Raw genomic sequence first — 21,208 nt, forward strand, 5'->3', positions numbered from 1 at the left:
AACAGCAACAGAGAAATGGATGGACAGAAACAACCATCACGTAAAGGCGTTTCCTGGCAGAGGTCACGCGAGATGCAAGGACAGAGCTGAACACAGCCTTTGCCTTCAGCAGACATCATGACCAGTCCCTCAGTTGACATCACCTCTGCTGCCTTCTCAGTGCAACAGCTATGCTACTACCTGTCTTCTCTGTGGCATCCATCCTTCCAAGGGGTTTTCAGATTTGTGCAGAGCTCACTCATGAAGCACCATCATGCACTGATGCTTGGCCTCTCTCACTGGGAATCCCTCTGCCACCCCAGTACTGCAAGCTGGCTCACACACCAACTGAATTAGCATGCATGCAATTTAGCAGAGACATGGGCTTCTAAAGGAGTCATTGAAGGGCACGGCCACAAGAACTGCCAGCATAGATCAAGATTAGCAGAGTGCATAAAGCACTTTGCTCCCAAAGAGATACTCTGATCACTAAATCCTCCCATTGATGTCCATTCATGGATATTGAGTCTCCTTAACCTGAAAGATGCCAACTCGATAACTGGCTCATAAAGTGCATGGCTTTACAAGAGCTTCTTTCAAAGTGATAGCCTACATACTAATGAGAGCAGCATGTGTCAATCTCAGTGTTAGGGACTTTACTAAACCAGTGTCTTCAAGAGATGTTCTTAGAAATGTCTCCCTTTTCTCTGCTCTTTTAGCACATTTCTATGTGAGGTTACCAACACCTCCACCAGTAAAATGAAGGGGAAGGACTGCAACATGCTTAGCATTCCTAACTTGCATTGCTGGGATGGTATCTCATATCCTGAAATACAATCTGCAGTAGTCCATCAAATATTAGGAGTCGTAACTTGTGGCCAGTAATGCTTTGCAGAAGTAATTCCCAGTGGCAGAACGCTCCATGAAAGGTCATTAACACAACACAAAGGTCACTGATGCAGCAGCCACTATGAGAAATCCTCTGGACTGTTACTACCAGCCCTAAGCAGCCCCAAGCAGATCTCCATTGCTTGTATTGCTCACCTCTGCGGTGGCACCAGACAACAAGATAACAGCTTCATTAGTGCAGTCAGTGAAGTCTTGTTCATTGCATTAAGAAATGGCACCACAAGTAATATTTAACTCATCTGGTGTTGTGCCCCTCTGTACAAAGAGAGTAGACTCCAGTGTCATTTGCAGGAGCTCATGAGCTAACTCTGACTTCTAAAAGCTGAAGTTTCTTCACTGATGCTTCCCTCAGTGACATAAATGTGATTTTACCAAAATAACTCATACAAAAAATGGATTAAAAAGAAATAGTCAGGAAAGGAAAAAAAAAAACCAAAATACAATTTCTTTACCCTTCACTACACAGCGCTTTCAGCACTGGTACCACCAGGCTCAAGAACTCTGAGCCCCATCCTTCTGCTCACCCCACAGCACTCAGGTGTCCCTGCCCTGCACACCCCCTGTATGGGCGATGGCCCTGCTGTCCTGATCTCCCCCTCTCACCTCACTCTGTAAGAGGCTCAGTGATGCAGCTTTCCTGCACAGTAGGGAAGCGAGGAGGAGCAAAACCGTATTGATTCAAATTTTCACTGTCTGGCAGTGTTTCAGCTCATTTTCTTGGGAATGATTACACGAGGGGCCGAACGCTGATGACTTCATGGGTCTTTTTATAAAGCAGCATTATGAGGGTGGATGGACAGAAGCAGCTGTAGAACTGCTCTGGCTCAGATGCTCTGCAGGCAGTGGCCATCAGCAAAGCACTGCCACCAAGGCAGCAGTGCTGAGACGTGGCTGCTTGTTGTGCTGAGCAGAATATAATGGGATTGGTGCTGCATAGGAAACAATTCAGAGACGACGACTTATCCAGGTGTGGAAACCTCTTGTGACACATCTTGTTGTGCCCCAGTTTGAGTTTGGCTTCTGCTCCTTAGGGCACATGTTCATTGCAGGATGGATTAATGCAGACACTCACTTTCCAGTCTGAAAATGAGGCACAACGCAGGCATGGTTACATCGAGCTCAAGTGCTTCACACTGCAGCAAGTCACCTTCGGTTTCAGCACTGCACTACAAAGATTCACAATCAAGGTAACTCCTGCAGAAGTGCTTTAATCCACAGAGTTCTGAGCATCATGTATGGAAGAAATACTTTTGTTTGCTTATTTTTTTGCCACTGACATTAAATCCAAGCAAACAGTTTTCAGTGTTGAGCAGAGCTCCCTGCTGAAGGAGGCTGAAGTTGCTCAAAGCTTTCAGCATTGCAAAGAAAGCCTGCAGAAATGCATGAAAATCTTCCAAGCAATTGCAAAGCTTCAACATGGGGTGTGTGTTGCTGGGGAAGGAAGAAGCTGAATGACTGCATGGAGCTGCCTCTTGCTCACCTCCAGGGGACTGCTGTCTTTGGCTGCAGCTGTGGGTGCCATTGGACCTGAGCTAACAAAGGCCACCTTGGGGTTAGACAGCAGAAGATGAGTCTAGCACATCCCTGGCTCTCCACACAAAGCTTTCCTTGTTTGCCCAAAATGGGATGCTGAGGGCAATGCTCTGCCAGTGGTGACACTTTCTGTGCCTAGAGCAAGTCCCTGTCAGGGCACAGGAATTACCTAAATTAACCCAAACGACTCCGTAGGTGAAAGGTGGGATCTGCTTTCCTAAAGGCAGGTACAGGTGATTTCCAGCAGCCACAGCTCCACTGTTCCATTGACCTCCTGCCTTCTGATCCTCACCACCTAGAGCCTGTTTCAACAGTCTGAATGACACAGAGAAACAGATTTCAACAGATTGCAAATAAAAGTAGTTTTATCACAGAGTTAGGTCTCCCATCCTCTGTGTCCAGGTACTCAAGAGGTGCCGTGAGGGACAGAAAGGAAGCAGATTTCTTCTGGTGGCAGTGCAGGCTTGAAGCATTTGGGCACCTTGGGGATGGCTCAATTCCTTCGAACTGGAAACTCTTTTTTTAAAGGATTTACAATAAAAAGGAGGATTCTGCCCCCATCTGGCCTTGCAGGAAAGAAACAGCCCAGGAGCAGCCAGACGAGCAGTGGCTGCAGAGACGATTCACAGGGCTTTGGGACTGGAGCACAGAGCAGCATGCAAACACTGGTTCATGGAAATGCCTCATAATCCTGGGTTTGATCCAGATGTGACTGGCAGAAAACCTGAAGCAGCTGTAAACTGGAGCAGCTTCAGCCATGCTCCTGTGTCAGTGGATCCATCCATGCTACAGAGTGGGCTTGGCAACTGGTGACAGTGTGGGAAGGACGGCCTGCACCTGAAACCTTCCCATCACCAAGAAGCAGAAAAACAACAGCAGTAGTTGTATCTCCATAAACCAGCCCATATTTCTTTCATTACTCTCACTCAAAAGCTTTGCACTGACAATGATTCTGTTTCACAGCAGATTAAAAGCTTTACACCTGCTGCCCAAAGCAATCCGTATAAAACCAGCCGGCTTTAAGTCAGCACTTTGCCTCCTGCAGAAGCAACGGCACAGGTTCATTTCTGCGCTGAGGTGCGGAGGCGATGAGCAGCTCATAGGGGTCTGGGCAGAGGTTGGAGGATGGTAAGTGGGTTTCTGAGGCCTTGTAGGCCTTGAGCATGCTGTTAGGTGTCAGCAGGCACAGGCAGCACACAAGTGGCGATTTGTTACCATGTTCTCCCAGCAGCCTTCTCCCTCATGGACGTGGCAGACATGCAAAAGAAGTTCTGTAGGGAGACAAAATCAAATAAACCAACGTGCTTTGGAAAGTAGCTTTCTCCTTGCCTGTAAATTTGCTCTTAACAAAATTCATCCTTCTTTTTAAAGTCTAGATGAAAAATAAGATCCCAAAGTTCTTTTGAAGATCCACGCATCAAATCCAAGACTTCATTTATCAACTTCTCTACTTAATGGCAGTTGAAATGTTACAGCAGCTGTAGCGCCTTGGAGAAGTGAGATTTGGGTTTGTCCACTGCCTACTGACATGTCCACACTGCTTACCACAGTCTGCAACCAGCAAGGGCACCTGGCGATCCAATACATTGGAAAAACATTGTTTAAAGCCTTTCAAAAATAGACACTTCTCAATCTACAAAGCAATTGGATTTACAACCAAGTACTTTCTAAAGACGCAAGAAAATCCCGTGCTGTGCAACAGTAAGGGCACACTTACTGACATGCACAGGCTCACATGAAGGATGTTCAGCTAACGTACCAGGCCAGCCAGCACTCACCTCTGTCCCTCAGGACAGCCCACAGCACCTCCTTCCCCTCACTGCAGGGCACACTGCAGCAGGGTTTGCTGCTGGGAGGTTGTGGCGTATCTGAAACGGAGCTTGTGCAAGCTCTGAGCTGCTGGCCAGCAACATGGAGCTGAGCAGGCAGCACCACAGCAGGTGGGATCAGACTTGCCCAAATTGCTATCCATAGAGTTAAAGCAGTGCTCACCTACTGCTGCCAACAGCAGCAGCTGCGCTGGCGTACGGTGCTACATCCTGCACTGCACCTACATCATTCCTGTATGTATACACACATACATGAACATTTACATACACAGAGAGAGAGAAAAAAGACTGACAAACCTGCTCTGAAAATGGCATGGGTAATCTAAAATGAAGAGGTGAGGTATCCATCTTAATACAAACAATAATGTTTATTAGTTGTTTATACAGCTCTAATACGCATCCAACAAGTCATGTTTTAAAGCTATACATACAGGTTACAATGGGGTTGCCTCTTGGAATTCAGCAGTACAAGGACCTCAAAAGCAAGTCTTCAACAGTACCTGTATTCAGACTAAGACTTTATGTACAAAGAAATTAGACAAAATATTGTTATTCCAAGGTCTGCATCACTTTGCATGACCCCAATAGTTTGCCTACACACATATATATACACACACACACCTGGAAAAAAATGCCTTCCAGTTCTGAAAAATGAGGCAAAAAGCAAGACAGAACAAGGCTGATAACAAGCATTGGCTCCCAAGATGTTAACAATTCTGTACTTTTGCATCTCATTCAATATCACGTTGAAAAAATGCATTAAATACTTGGAATAAATCAAAGTCCACTGTGCAACAGCAGTAATGGCGTGACTTGGACTTCTAAAAGTGGTAACAGGATCCAACAGTTAGGATGTTGTAACTTAAATACAATTAAAGAGAACACAGCAGTCTTCAACATTCACACAGACAAGAAAAATAAAGCCAAAAAGCAACACAGTATTTTTCTTTTTAAAAGCCCAATTCCACGTCCATAAGGAAGATGTTAGTGACTAAGGCAAGGCTCACTGCAGCAGCTCTGCTCTATGCAGGATGCTCAGCTGTTGGCTGCAGAGGGGAAGTGACTGGAGATCAGCAGTGGCAAACAGTCTTTATGTGCAGGAGTGAAGTTATTGTTCACTAACAACACAACACGCAGGAGTAAAACCCTCCCAAAATACTTCTGTGTATATTTTTCTGGACTACCGTAGCAATCTGTAGACTGGCATCAGACAGCAGGCAGAAGAACAGCACAGGAGAGCACTTTGCTGTCCATCAGGCCGCTGTAACAGAGGCAGCATGCAGTTACTGTACGTATCTGTGCTGGTGAACACCTGTCTGTGCGTTACTTTTATCTCAGAGATTATCACACGGCTACAAGCACTGTGCAGACAGAAATAGAGCAACAAGTCCAAAATTAACACCCACGGAACAAGATTGAATTCCAGCTCCAGCGCTGACCACCAGCATACCTTTGGAGCAGCCACATGCCTTTTTCTTTCTTAAAGCAGCTTCAATTTCATCCCGTTTGCTTTCTAAGCAGTTACCTGTAACCCCAACAGCCCAGGGCTGCACTACCAGCGTGCGACACGTGAACACACCACTACAACTCAGTATTTTCTGAAGGAAAAGAACATTCCACCATTAAATCCATTCTCTTTTCTATTTAAAACCAGCAGACGCATTTCTTACCAAGCGACCTCCCAGCATAAACCCCAGCAGCACAGCTTTGCCAAACAGTTCTCCACACCACATGATGCCTGGACAAACCCTTATAACCACGTGGGAAAAGACGTTTCCCTTCCACACAAGCAAGAGCTGTAATGCAAACAGCAAAATTCTGACCAGTGTTTTCATTTAGAGCAGTAAGGACTGGTAGTTTTCCCAAGGATAGCAGTTGTGAGGTTATAAATAAATGTGACTGCACACAGCCTCTTACCTGCGTGTGCCTCTCCAGCAGTTAAGGGCAAATCTGTGCGTGTTTCACCCCTTCAAACAAGAGCTACAAGAACAAGACGAGCTCCTTCCAGCTCCACTCACACTGGGTTTCACAAACCAGAACGACAGAAAGAGGTAAAGGGGGAAACAATTTGAGGAATATTCTGATAAAACTTCATTAAAAGTTATGCAAGAGAATCGCAACCGAACTTGGCTGTGCTAAATAGCTTCATAAAGTTGTAGATAGATCACTCTAATTGATTTGTTTATATTTAAAACACAGAAGTGCTCAAGCCAAGACAAACCAGCCCATAACTCCTCATATTAACTTGAAGCAATAATTTCACGTGTTCTGGAATGAAGTTTTATTGCAGTAGAGCTAGCCATGGATTTTAGGAATTTCTTTCAAGACAAAATTTTAAGGAAGAGAAGTACAAAATGCAAGCAAAGTAAATATGACCCTAGAAACATCATTAATACATAGCCACATGGATGTAACTTCACATACAAACTACAACAAAAAAACCCAGTGAGAATATAATAAACCACATCATTCACAGCCTGCATGGTGGGCCCACACTGCAGGACAAAAGGTTTTGGCAAAGCACACAGTAACAACAGGGGGGGCATGCTGAAAACACTCCGATCGAGCTCTGCATGGACACAGTTTGACCTGGCTCACCTAGCCCTCCTCTATCACACAGTTCTTGCATTTTTCAGCCTCCCCAATCCGAGTCTGTGTCTCTTAGCAGAAAAGCACATCTTCTCTTTGTGGCAGGAGACTGCTCTGCCCTCCATGGTGCTCGACACAGGAAACGTTTAGACAAGATAACACTGAGCTGATGGTGATTTGCAAAGAATGAATTACAGGTTTAAGGGAAAGCAGCATTTTCTGTATTAATTCAGTAGCAGACAAGCCTTCAAATGTCACTAATAAGAAAAGCTTAAAAAAAAAAAACCCAACCCAAACAGGATAGAGGTCAATATTTGGGGACGACCCTCTTATAAATAACGACCGCTATCCAATGTGAATTTCAAAACCACTTTCTGTACAATAGAAAAGTTAACCAGTAAAACCCCCGTAAGGCAAGGATGCCATGTCTGCTTATGAGTCTAAGCAACAATGCAAAACAAGTTAGTGGCAACCACTTATTCCTCCTTTTCTGCATTTCACATGCTCACTGCACTGACTTACAAAACACCAGGACTACATGCACAGACACTGGCCTTTCTTAGTGCCATTCTTCACAGCATCATGTCATTCTTAGCCCATAATGCTCCATGATGCACTGTTTAAAAGCTCAATACCACATTCATTTGAATTAGCTGAGAAACTACTTGTCAGATATAATTAGTCTGACGGTAGCAAAGTTAATGTTCTTATTAGCCAATTAAAAAGAACTACTTAAATAAGGAGGTTTACAAGACCAAGTATTCTTGGATTAATTTATTTTAACTCAGTTCTTTGAAGAAAAATCTGATAGACAAATGGATCCCTTCTTTTCACAAAGAAAGCTAGCTGTGTGATAAATGGAGAGTGCTTGGAATGTAGAGGATAGAAAGCTTCAAGAACTAAAATGTTACACCAGTCATGACAAAACTGGGGCATAGGAAGGGAAAGAACACTCGGTTTACAAACTGTCATAGATATGTGTCTATTTTAAGGTGAATGGAAAATTCAGCACACACAGAAAAAACTGATCAGTTCATTAGTTGTAGGCACTTGGGCTGCAGACACTGTAGTAGGTGCCTATCAGCTATGAGCACTCACACATGAACACGCATCTGGGAACACACTATTTAGTGCATAGGAAAACAGTAACCCTCCCTGAAACGAGGAAAAGAATCTTAAAAGGGAGGCCAAACAGATCTGTGTTAGAATTTCCCACTTTTCCTCACAATTAAAAACCTGTGTGATCTTCAGCTCACAGGAGAAACACTGAGCACAGCCAACGTGCCAACTCTGCCATGTGCTAAACCAAAAGAAACACCTTGATACTCAAAGACTAAAACATGCTGCACTGCTATTTTGTTTGCTGGTAAGGTGTTGTTCTATAGTACAAACCTCAATGACATGTTTTTAAAAGACACCTGCCTCCTTCTTAAATTATCCTAGGGATGAAGAACAAAGGGAAAGAAATCCAACACAGCGCAGAGGAGGGGAAACAGATGCAACACAAATCAAGATCACAACTCGCATTAGGACAATTGCTTCCAAATTATAACTGTGAGAAACTCTGTGCAGCACAGATAACTCGCTTTTCTATGAGCAGAGCTGTGCAAAAAGCCACGAATCGTCCTCCAGGGAAAAGAAAACAACTGTAAACAAGAAGTGCATGAAAAGGGCTTCAGGAGTTTGGCCTCTTTTCTCCTCCATGACCAAATGTAAGGATTCCTTCTATTTCATGACTAACTTGGAAAATATTTTTAACATGACTCGAAAGGCAGCATGCTTAGGAAAAGACCCAATGACAGCGTTGTGGCTGTGAAGGAACACACACGCACAGCCACCTCACGTTCTCCTCACAGTGTCAGTAAATACACTTGTTCTCACGAGGAGCCTTCTGGCAGACACTTCCACAGAGTCTTTCACCGTAACAGTGGGGTGCAGCCCTTTGCTTTCACAACTTTTGCTGTGCTTTCATTGAGATCACAACCACTGCTGGATGTGTTGGAACCCTGAACAGTTCCCTCTGCTCACAAAGATGTGATAACGGCTGCCCAGCTACTACAGAAACCTGTACAGACTGCACACCTAGCAGGTACAAGGAAGGCACATCTGCTTTTGCTTCCCAAACACTGCTGAAGAATGCTACAGACATGTGGTGTTTCAGTAAGCACTGTCACCACACAAGATTTTAGTAAATCTTCCCTCTAAATGCAGTGGCATGAGAAAGAGATAGAAAAGAAGCCTCGTGATTCTGTGTAATTATTAGATGCTATCATAGCTGGGTTAAGGCTGTACTGTTTGCAATCCAACTACTTACTTTTCAGATTACAAGCTCATAAGGACACCAGACACTGTTTTAACAGGCAGATCTCATGTGTGCAGTTACTCTCAGCTCCCTGCTGGGGTCGGCTGCCACTTGCGAGACAGAGGCGAAGCAAACCATGCAGTACCTTTGAAGGCACACAAAGTGGCAGTGGCCGGGATACTGAGGGGGAGAAGGAGAGTCAATGTAAATATAAGTCTGCAAATATATGTCTGGTTGCAATATATGCTACACCTGGAAAAAAAGACCACGCTTTCATTATCTGGACACTGTCCTACTAATTTAAGTGAAGGAATCAGCAGCAAATTCCATCAAGAAGTAGCCAGATAGAAACTGCTCCATGATATTTCCTCCGTGAACAGGAAGAACTTCTTGTCTTAGAAAACCACCAAAAAACCCAACACACAACCTTCACAGATTCAGGCAACAGTGTGCAGTACTCAAAAACGCTAAAGCAAAATAATTTGAAGGCATGAAAGAGAAGACAGAAGACTCAAAAACCAGACACATAGCTTTATAAGCATGTCTGCTTTTTCTTTAGGACTAGAAGATGTACACCTCCATTTTATATGCAAGAGTGCACAGAGCTTGGCTCCCAAAGATACCATCAGATAAACTGAGTAATTCATCTTTGCACTAAGTTGTTATTTATTCAAACATCTGTACATTTTGCAACACACCAGTATCTATGTGCATGTACCAGAAAGATATGCATGTACACGTTAAAATGCTTAATGATGACAGCAGGATCCCTGGCCAGTGAGCATCATAGATACCAGAAACACATTAAGAAGTTAAATTCTTTACCTGTCTTTGTTAAATACAGACCTTTGAAATTGCCTCCTTTTGTTTCCCACACATTCACAACACAATCCCCAGTGAGGCAGGCAAATGCAGAGCAGGTGCACTGACTACATTACCCCACAGCCAAAGATGAGCACATTAGAAAGTTCAATTCAGTTGTATGAGCTAAAAAGGGAATGGCGTTTTAAACAAAGCTTTATTTCATTTTACTGTACTCTTCCGACACACAACCCCAACATAAAAGCCTGCAATTAAGGCTACGTATCCTTTTTACAACGCTGGTAGTATTTCAAATCATCCAACTGCAGTCCCACTGAAGAGCCTGTGTCCTTTAACATGGCAATTCTGAGCCTCCGTACAGAACAACCAACCCATGAAATACTGCAGGGAGAAAAGACAACCACAGTGTTTGACACTTTCTTGTAACTCACCTGGGGACCGTGCAAGGGAGTTATATCCACAGCAAGTGCTGCCCTGGAACTTCTGTGGGAACATGATCAAGGGATCACTCACAGCTTTTCAAGTAGTGTCTTCTACTTCACTCCCCTTCCCCATCCCAATTCCAACCACTGCATATGGATATACACATACATTTGATGCTATCAAAGAAGTGCACCTCTTCCTCTGAAAAACACTACAGCATATGTCTAGTTTGTAGGATTCCACTGGGACTTTTAAACATACTTTCATCTCTTCTCTTTGGTTAAGGAAGGAAAAAAAAAAAACAAAACACCACAAACTTTTTCCCTTTATGAGAGCTAAAGGTACCTCTACAAGTCTTGAATCACAAATGAACATGTGCTGCCAAAGAAGTAAAGCAGTAGCATAGAACATCATGACATGCATTTTTTTGGAGTCATCTAATCCAATGATGATTAGGAGAAAATTTGTTTCAAAACTCTTTGGCAAATTCTTACTGTTTGCTGATGCTGTAATTTGAAGGTGAATCTGTATGCCCCAACCCACTATGAAAAATCAAACTGAAAAATCATGTGAGAAACAAGCAGTTTTCTTAAGAGAGAACTTGCTTTATAAAGTTGTGGTGAGCCAACTGTCTGATGGACATTACAGCCACACAGGTCATGAAGGAAAAGAAGTTGTGACATGGTGGCAATGTGAAATATTAGTACTGCTGTCAACATACTGATTTAGCTTTACACACTGGTCTGAAGAGATTGCAATTAACCTAAAATCGAGGTATAAATATACACAAATATGTACAGTACACATACAGGAAAATAGTTTTGCATTTGTAACATCAGTAACTTTAAAAATACTGGAAAGTTGATATCTATGCCATTGATTTGTTTGCTAATTTACTGAAATAATGAAGCCACATCTTTGACTAGGGAGGACTACAATGTAATAACAAAACCCCAAAGCATAAGTTCTTTCTCTTGCTTCATCTTCACCACACTCGGCATCAGACTGTTGTCAGTGGCTGCATCTTGGAAGGAAGGTGGATCACCACGAGGAAAACAACCTCGAGCCATCACCTGCATCTTTCTGCTGAACGGCCTGGATTTATATACATGTGTGTGTGCATCTACGTAGAAAATAAAGTTGAAATCAGTTCATTATAAATACACCTAACCCAGCAATTCTGCCACTGTGAAGGTAACCACAGGTACAGCTTTTTTTTTTTTTTTTTAAGCAGTCTCTGTGCAAAGGGGTCATTAAAAATCATCTGATCTTTAGTCTTGACATCATCCATTCGAGTCCTTGGCAGAGTCTGTAAACAAGAGAGAGAATGTGTAAGGAATGGGTGCACTCCTCAGGGTAACTTCAAAGATGATTACTTCCACAGCACCAATTTGCATGAACAATCAAATTCTTCTTGAGAACTCTAACTCGGACTGAAGGCAGCATTTCCAGAAACAATTCACTCTTTTCAGGTCTTACTATGCCATCTATGTGTAGAAGACTTCAGCTCTTACAGATGTACACTGAAGTTACCTCTAATTATGATTAGTCTTAATAGACCAATGAAAAACGTGAGGTTGTTCCTACACCCATCTTCATTAGGTCTCAGTCACTCAAAACTACACTTTGAGACTGCAAGTTTCCTGTAAATGTTGGTTACCAGATCTTTCTGTTCCAATGTCAGATTTTTGCATTCAGAACACAGTAAGTACAGCATTATCACTGAAAGGGGAGCAGTGTGTTAGAACTGACCACCACAGTAAAAATACCAAAATCATTCAAGACCGTCCTCTGCAGAGAATAACCCTTACCCCTCTCCAGTTAGAGCACAGCACGCCTGAATGTGCCACTGGTGATCCTTAATTGAAGTCAGCTTCAGAAACTGAGAGATTTCAGCCACAGTCATACATTCTTTAACATCTTGCTTGTTAGCAAAGATCAGCAAACCTGCTTTCTTCAAGTCCTTGGGGGGAAAGAAGAGAAAAGACTATTACAAACCTGCCTTCAAAGACAAAAGATGTGACAGCAAACCTGTGAGTTGTAAGCCCAAGCAAACTAGCTTACAAATGCTGCAGCCTCGTCAGTGTTTAACTTCTAAAAGGAAAATATTTTGACCTTGTTGATCAGATGTCCAACTTTTGCCTAAAACTACCAACGCCATCCTGTTGTCCTGTGAGGATCAGGGCACCCTGCATCTCTGTCCTGAGCACAGCACGTGCAGTTACATCACCCGTCTGTTTCAGAGTCAAGGTCTTCTGCTTTAGCCTTTCCTTGCAGGGAGCTCCTGCCTGTATATCTGAAGCAGCTGCTCTCCCTCCCTGTGCCTGGCTTTTATACACACCGTGCTTTGACACATATCAACTTTCACATACATGCACACTGTGAGATTGGTGTTAGTGCCAAACCAGCAGTCTGTGCCACGGTTCTTACACAGAACCAATGCCCCAGTAGTTCTCCAGCACTGGGAAAGCCTCACCCAGCCATCCTCTGCCATGGAAATCCCACCTCTGAAGCAGCACTGAGACTGTCCCTGACAGTGTAAAGCAAGCTGCAGTAACATTTCATCTATAACATGTTCATCGTTTGTGGAACATCATCATTCACATGACTTCAGAATCAAAGCACAGGCATCTAAATGAACAAGCACATTGAATAATTGTCTTGATGGGGATCTAAAATATTCAAAACATTGGTTCTAACCATTTAGAGAAGGACAACTCTAGGACCAAGCTTGTTCTATCTCAAGCTGCTTTGAATTACATTAGTACAGACACATAGTGCCCCTCTGAAAGTAACAAGGTCTTCCCAGAAAGCCATTCACTTAAATGCCTATTAGGCACACTAACTTTTACAAGCAGTAGCATTAATTCCCATGGGATCCTCTGGTCCAGAAAATAGCTGGAACTGACTTGGGCAAGTCAATTTTACCTTAGCAAACAAATCCAACTGAACTAGTTAGCAAAAATGAGAACTTTTCAAAGACTGCAAAGAACAGCTATTCTGTGTACGTATTTGATCTCCATTCCAGGTTATACGTATCATTGTTCTTTCCAAGTGCTGTAGCACCTGCAGGGTTAGCAGAATATACTGACTACAACCTGCTGCAGGCAATAGGCACACCTCCTGTTGGATGTGTGCTGTCTGGGTGCAGAAGCAGCCTCCCATCGTGAAGCAAGGGCATTCGCACTGCTTAGAGTTCCGAACTTCCTTTGTTTCAAATACAGTTCATTAACAGCTTCCGCACCCTCACTTGCAGATTATGAAACAGAAGATGCAGATTTTGTTTAGCTAGTGCAACAGACAAAATAGTACAGCTGAGAAATTCTAATGCTGACAGCAGACTCGATGGCAGCGGTCCCTGCGCTGCATGCAGTGCTCTGCCACAACCAGGCAGAAGGTGCAGCTCTGGGACTGCTCCTGCCCTCTGCTTTCACCCAGCTGGCTGAACATTCACCACACACTGACCTGAGCTAGCAAAACCAAAACCCCACAGCTAGCCACAGACCTTCATTGCTAGCACAAGGACAGCCTGAAGGAGAGAAATGAAACCCGTAGCAGCAGGACCTTGCAGCAGCCAAGCCTGTATGAGCTCACACAGTGCCACAGATGAGACAGACTGGCCCGCCTCCTTCCCTGCCACCCCAGCCTTCCTGGGAGACTTGCATCTTGAGTCAGGGTTACTTCTGTAGAATTTGCACCTTTTGAGCATCACAAAATGCAAAGTTCCAGACAAAGCATGGTCTCTTTCAAGAAGCTAAACCGAGCTGCCTCTGAGCATGGAGGAAAAAGCAGTTTAGATTAACTAGAACCTGCACATCAGCTGGACACTGGCTGAGGTTTACAGTTCAAAGTTCTGCAAAACAGTTGCCTAAAATCCCAAGGTCATGGAATAAAAACAACAACATTTTGGAAGGACACCTATGTCTCAGAAAAAGCATTACCTGTCCTGTGGCTCACAGCTAATTACACCAACCTTACTAAGAAAGACATTCAGTGACATGTTAAACACTACTCGAATTTAAATACAAAAGGAAAAAAAACCATCAAGACACTGAAGAAAGGTCTTGGTTGTTTCTTCAATGCTACCATGATCATTCACAGGAAATACATATATTTACATACAGAGATATAGATAGATGCAGCCTTGGGCCTTTCTGGAGTTACCTGCTAAACAGTGGTGATAGTTTAAATATAGATGGAATATTTTGGGATATAATGCCATCAATTCTATGCACATCTTTGTATTCTGACACTTTTAGGTTTGGAAGCTCAGTGTCCTCAATGTCAGCTCATACAAACTGATCCCATTTGCATTAAATTTGCTGCTCTTACATATCAACAGCAGAAGTTAAGCTTATAGAAGCACATATTCATTTAAACTCCACCCTCTGGTCCTGCACCACTTCATGGGCAGATAACTTACATTACACTGCACTGCTCCTTGGCTTTCACAGTATGAGAGCACTTACAAATCAGAAACAGACAGTCCCATTTTAGACATAACACAGCACTCTATTTGAAAGAGTTTTCACAAGCTAGCAAATCACACTCGTTCTGTGAGTTCAAGCTGATGTAGAATGATAGCTACTACAGCTTTCTCACACATTTTCATAGAGTCACAGAATGGCCTGGGTTGAAAAGGGCCTCAAAGATCATCCAGTTTCAACCCTCCTGCCATAGGCAGGGTCGCCAACCACCAGGCCAGGCTGCCCAGAGCCACATCCAGCCTGAACTTTAAGAGTTTACGTCACGCATTTTGCATTACTGCAATTATCCCAATTGCTGTCTGGTTCTTATTGCAGAGGTTTCCTTTGAAGACTTAACAACCTAACAGCCACAATGAACAAGAATAAAGGCACAGCGTAACAGCCTTTCTTCAGCTACTGCAGGTCTTCAAGACTTACACTTAAAAAAACACGTACATCATTTCTAAGTGCCAACTTCTGTTTTGATGAAGCACTCAGAAGCTGCAAAGTTACTTTTATAAATTAATATGAAATCACTGATCTCCCACAAATGTACTGGGAGTTTCACAACAGACAGAGCCTCTAGCAAAAACCAGACAGTCTGACAGCACTGCCCATAGCCAGGAACATGGCTGTTAACATTAGCCCTGGCTTCCAACTGAGCCATGTGCCCTCTCTGGTCTGTCTCCCACCATCAGACTTAAATGGCATTCATAAATGAAGCTCTCACAGACCAGTTTCCTGATCCACATCTTAGCCATGAATATTGCAACAAAGAAGATTCAGGATCTACTCACCTCGTGCGCTAACATCTTATACAGTTCTTCTTTAGTCACCGAAATCCTCTCTCTGTCTGTGCTGTCCACGACAACTATTACAAACTTTAAAAAGCCAAAAGTTAGGAGTCAGCATTTCAAAGAACATACTGCTTCCTTCTGGCCACGCGTGCATACACAGATCATTGCTCCCATCAGGTTATTCAGACAGCCAGCAGGATTATCAGGAGTCTTGTCCCCGATGCAGAGCCTGGCTGGTTACCCAAAGCACTGCTATGGTTAGCAGTTTAGCCAGTGCTTTGTATACAAAACAGCTCTGAGGAATCTTTTCTGACCTCCACTTTCAAGTGAAAAATTTATTCTGAGAGCAAGCCCTTGTCAGCACCCCAGATCTGGCTTTACTCTTTGCTTCGCATAACTGAGGTAACACAGAGATTGCCCAGATGATTTGTTACTTCCGTAAGAAGGTGAAGTGTATCAGCTTCCTCCCTTTGTTTCAAGCTCTAACATGAAAGTAGGAATTCAAGGGATTTAAAAACATTTTTAAAAAACCATAAATGTCACAGTTCAAAAGTATACGTGCATATTCGTGTCACAGTGCCTTCTAGTGAAGCACAGGAAAACAAAGACTAAAAAGGTTAACCTTTTAAAGAAAACAACATCAATAAAACCACAACTGTTATCATGTAGGAAATCTTGAAGCACGATTTTAATCAACTCCAGCGTATGCGCTGCAGCTTTGTCACTGAGCTGCTCTCAAAACTCTCGGGGTGCTTGAGTGAATTGATCATAGGAGCCTGCAAGACAGAGCTCCTGGTATCAGGACTTCAGGCCTTGCTCATTTTGGGGATACACAGGCTTTGAAGCACTGCTACAGAGAAACAGCTGTTACAGTAGGAACCTGTAAACACGGGGATGTGCAACACCTGCTCCAAGGCCACGGATCCCCAGACACGGGGTCCTTGAAGTTACTTTAAAGTGCGTTATGAAAGAACAGAAGGGAGTTGTGATTGTGAAGCAGGCTGCTGTACAACACAAGCACCCTGGAGCTGCTACACAACACTCAACGCGTGCAGTGCAGCTCCCTGGGAGCGCGCCATGGTTCTGTAGGTTCTCTCCTTCTGGGCAGCCATTCGTTCCCACAGGCCTGAGGGCAGGGCCTGGGCTCTCACCTCGGTGTTGGTGTAGTAGGTGTTCCACGAGGAGCGCAGCGACTCCTGCCCTCCGATATCCCACATCAGAAAGCGCGTGTTGTTGACCACGATCTCTTCCACGTTGCTGCCTATCGTAGGTGAGGTGTGCACCACTTCGTTCATGGAGCTGCAGGGAGAAGAGGTCGGCTCCGTCACGCGCGGCCAGCACTGAACCTGCCTCCGTGACACTAAAGCTGATGGTTTCTCCAAGGTGGAAAGCTTAATGGGGGAACTCTAGCAAAAACCTCTCATGCAAAAATAGGGACAAAGTCGGAGGAGAATAAAAATGACCGTAAAGGAGGATTTGGTGACCTATATAACAGTTAAATTATAAAGCTGAGAGAGCAAGAAAACTATTTTATAACTCATTAAATCGCATAAAGCTGAGGGAGCATTTGCTTCAGAAAGCGTTTCAAGCAGCCAGCTCTTGTTTTTCCAGGCTGCTTTTGGCACGATGCAGCATGGAAGAGAGCAGTTGCTTTTCTTCAAGACTATGGTTAAGCCACAAGAATTCCAAGGTTGCAGAAAAACAACTGCTCATCCAGCTCCACCAAACACAGGGTTGGACAGCACGCACACTGCTCCTTCACACTGCAGTTACTTTATGTCCAGACTTCCTTCTGTCCAGCAAATGGAATCTCAATTGTGGAGACGAATGCTGATTAATTAAGGTTGAGAAATACATTGGTTTAGAGATACTTAGTGCAACTCTGTCATTAAGGCACATAAAGAGTAATAACCAAATGTGCATTCTGGACACTCTTCAAGTTATTTAAGCCCTACTGAAAGGGACATTAAAAAAAATAAATAAACCACAAAAGAAGCTTTAAAGGAAAAGATCAATCTTTTTCAAGAGTTTAATTATTTTTTCTTCTGATAATCATGATCTTCTTTTTCCACTTTATATATATACATATATATACACACTTTTTAAATACTTCAGCAGAGCTTTCAGTTATAGAGACATCAATTTGAGACTTGTAACAGTACTGGGCTATTTACTGAGGGATAAAAGGGCAGCGTAACATTGTGAGAATGAACACCAGCTACTCAATGTCTTAGCACCAAGACAAGGTATTTTCTCATCACACAAGTTTGGGGGAAGCTAAGATTGGGGAAAGAGAAGTATTAGAACAAGAAAGAACAGTAAAATGAAATTAAGGCAAACAATGGTAACAAGATGCCTCCGGCTGATTTAATATTTCACAACCAGGTTTCAGCAGAGTTCTTTTAATGCTTGGGAAAGGCATTTCACAGCTCCCATTTCCCTGGCTGAACCTGCAGCCTTTCACACTCAAGCTGTCAGCAAGTCTCTGTGTGCAACATGATAGGTGGATTTTCTTTCCTCCTCCCCACTGAAACAAGGTTAGCGTGGAGCTTCATGGCATTTCTAGACAACAGAATGCCAAATCCTGCTCAACAACGAGGGAGGGAGAGCTGAGTATGAGAATGGAAAGAAAGAAAGAGTCTGTAGGGCTGCCACGATCTGCTGCAAGAATCACTGCTCCAAAGTGCTGTGACCCTCCACGACATCAAGCACCAGTCAGCACACAGAGACACTGCTGCAGTTATCTCTGCCCATTTGTTCCAAAAGTCAAACATTCATTCTTGCTCAGAACGCTTATCTGCCACGGAGAAACTGTACAAGGAAAAATACAGCGGGCAAACATTTCTGAAGCAAGAGGCAGGCAGGAGGAGCAGCAGATCAGACCCATCCAGAGCAGCACCCTTCAGCTAGCGAGAAGGGGAAGTCCTGCAATGCCAAAAAGGGTACAGAGGAAAAGGAGGCACACAGCCATCCACTGTACAAAAGGGAAAAAGAAAACACTGAGATGGCAGAAAGAAGAAGATGAAAAGAATCATGAGACACTGGTGGAGGAAGCGAAAAGACACAGGCAGCTTTGTAACACACCAAGGATGGCCCTCAGCAGCAACAGTTACCGCTCTTTAAAAGATTCCACTTCATTCTATTAATTTTTTAATACTGAAAATATTTTCTCACTCTCGGTTTGGTAATAACAGTGATCCTTGTACTTTCACTTTCACCTGTGCAGCTTGCACAGGGCTGGAAACACCGCATAACTTTCACATTTCAGAAAGGCAAAAGCCAATCAGTTTGTCAAAAGAAATATTCACCCCTGCAACATTTTAATGTAGGGTTGGAGAAGGAGTGCTTCCTAGCACCAGGCTGCCTGCTGTGAGAGAAGGCCAATCTGCTCCTGCTATGAAGAGGCCTTGAGCTGCCTGTTCCACCTGCAGTTTCCGAGCCCAGGCACAGATCTGCAGCCCTTTATCAAAGCACCGTGGAGGACAAGCGATACGGAGCCCATGCAGGTTCCACAGACATCAGCAGCAAGGCTGAGGCACGACAAATACAAGCCACAAACAGCTCAACAGCAACAAACACTGCAAGGCTTGCTGGTGGCTCAGCCCTCCCTCACCTCCCAAGGTGGGCAGGACACAATTTGAGGCAGGGAGAGGTCAGGCTTTGGTGCTTTGCAACTCACGAAGAATGGCACAGTTACACGCTGTGGCATGGACCAGCACAGCAGCACTGTGCTGTGGCTAACCCTCAGTGTAACCCTATTTTATGGAGCTGGCAGACAGCCTGTGCTGTGACACCAAAGGCAGCTGTGATCAATTGTAATAGCAAAGTAATTTCGTAAATAGTTTTCAACAAAACCTTATTCACACATCAGGAGGAACACAGACATTTCCAAACTCTGATCTCAGCGCCACCTATCCCATAATTTCCAGCACGGCGATCTCCAAGCAAAAAGAAAGATGGAACGCAGTGAAAATAAGCCAAAGCAATGCACACAACACACACCTTGAGACACACGAAACACTGCTGCAGTTCGTACTTACAATTGATAAAGAATGGTAGTCTTTCCTGCATTATCCAGACCAACAATGATTACTTTGTGCTCTGAAATAAAAATACAACCAGTAAGTCACATTGTTAGCTCTGCTATCACAACAAGGACTGCGTTACAAGGCAAGGTTCATGCTGCGCTGCAGACGGATCTCCCTATCTGTTTGTTCCCTATCTGCACACCTGAAGGAATAATTTCTAAGATATGACATGTGGATTTCTTCCTTCTCTAAGCTGCTGAGCATGCTTTCTGAAGCTTCTATACTCCTGCAGATCATAATAGACTGCATTCTCTGCTGCCTCAATTATAGCATCTCTCCAGAATGCTCACACAAACCAAGCGTGCCTTTCCAAGGCCATGCTACTATCACAGCCAGCAACTTCTTCATCTCTTTCTGAGCAGCAGTTAGAAAGCAGCAGTGCTGCCTGCAGGAATATCCTGCAACACATAGAGCGCTGCTCCTCACGCTACAGAATCATTAAGGTTGGAAAAGACCCCTAACATCATAGAATCACAGAATGGCCTGGGTTGAAAAGGACCTCAGTGCTCACCCAGTTCCAACCCCTGCTGTGTGCAGGTCACCAACCAGCAGCCCAGGCTGCCCAGAGCCACATCCAGCCTGGCCTTGAATGCCTGCAGGGATGGGGCATCCACAGCCTCCTTGGGCAACCTGTAACAGTGCCTCACCACTGGATCACCAAGTCCAACCATACAACCACCACGTGTCCTGTTTCCCTTTTAGCAGCTTTGAAACACAGAAAGGAGATTTGCCTACGTCTGGCAGCTCTCCTTCACCCAGTTTGGTTTTAGACAAACGAACCGGTACAACAAAAAGCTACTCCAGCACTTAGCGCTCGTGCCAGAACTGCTGATCGTTTCTGCTTAGCACCTTCTTTCCTACGCATCACAGAAGGAACCTGAACTCTACAGGCGGCGTTGCCCATCACACTCAGATGTGGCCTAGCACACTCAGATGTGTGTTTCCCCCCCAGCAGCCCGCCCAGGCTCCGCACCCCAGAGCTCAGCTCCCGGAGCCGGGATCCCTGGGAGGACGCATTCAGGCAAGCGAGGTTCCTCGGTTCCGATTTAACCGACATGTTGCGGTTCCGCAGAGCAGCCTCGTACCATCGTCACACGGACAGCCCGCTCGGCACAACACCGAGCCAACACCGAAACGCGGCCGGGCAGGACGGCTCGCTCCGCAGCGCCGACTTCGCTCACGGCGCCGCAGCCGTAAATGATCCCCTCGCGGAGCCCCCGGGCCCGGCCCCGCCCCGACCGCCCGCGCCGACGGGCCCGGCTCCGCTCGCCGCTCACCCTGGTGGTTGAACAGCCTCCAGATCCTGGTGAAGAGGATCCCCATCCTCGGCCCGCTCCGGCCGGCGCCGGCTCCTCCGCACCCGCCGCCAGGGGCTGCCCGAGGCCGCGGCCGCCTCAGGGCCCGGCCCGGCTCCCGGCCTGCGGGAGGAGCCCCCCGCGCCGGGCCTGCTCGCTCTGCGCACTGCGGGCCG

The 21,208-nt window shown here is 44.8% G+C and overlaps 1 protein-coding gene across 1 annotated transcript; it reads right to left on the reverse strand.

The window, feature by feature from the left end:
- Window positions 1-4,599: 4,599 nt before the first annotated feature.
- ARL5A (ADP ribosylation factor like GTPase 5A) lies at window positions 4,600-21,114 on the reverse strand. Its single transcript, XM_042827294.1, has 6 exons — window positions 21,015-21,114; window positions 19,690-19,750; window positions 16,801-16,948; window positions 15,650-15,733; window positions 12,198-12,349; window positions 4,600-11,695 (listed from the first exon to the last, which is right to left on the reverse strand). Exons 1-6 carry the CDS (start codon window positions 21,058-21,060, stop codon window positions 11,647-11,649), a joined length of 540 nt encoding a protein of 179 aa, XP_042683228.1. The 5' UTR covers window positions 21,061-21,114; the 3' UTR covers window positions 4,600-11,646.
- Between the last annotated feature and the right edge of the window lie 94 nt (window positions 21,115-21,208).

Source organism: Centrocercus urophasianus, unplaced genomic scaffold, assembly GCF_019232065.1.
Source record: "Centrocercus urophasianus isolate 14NV4802_14NV808 unplaced genomic scaffold, USGS_Curo_1.0 seq_28, whole genome shotgun sequence".
NCBI classification, from domain to species: Eukaryota; Metazoa; Chordata; class Aves; order Galliformes; family Phasianidae; genus Centrocercus; species Centrocercus urophasianus.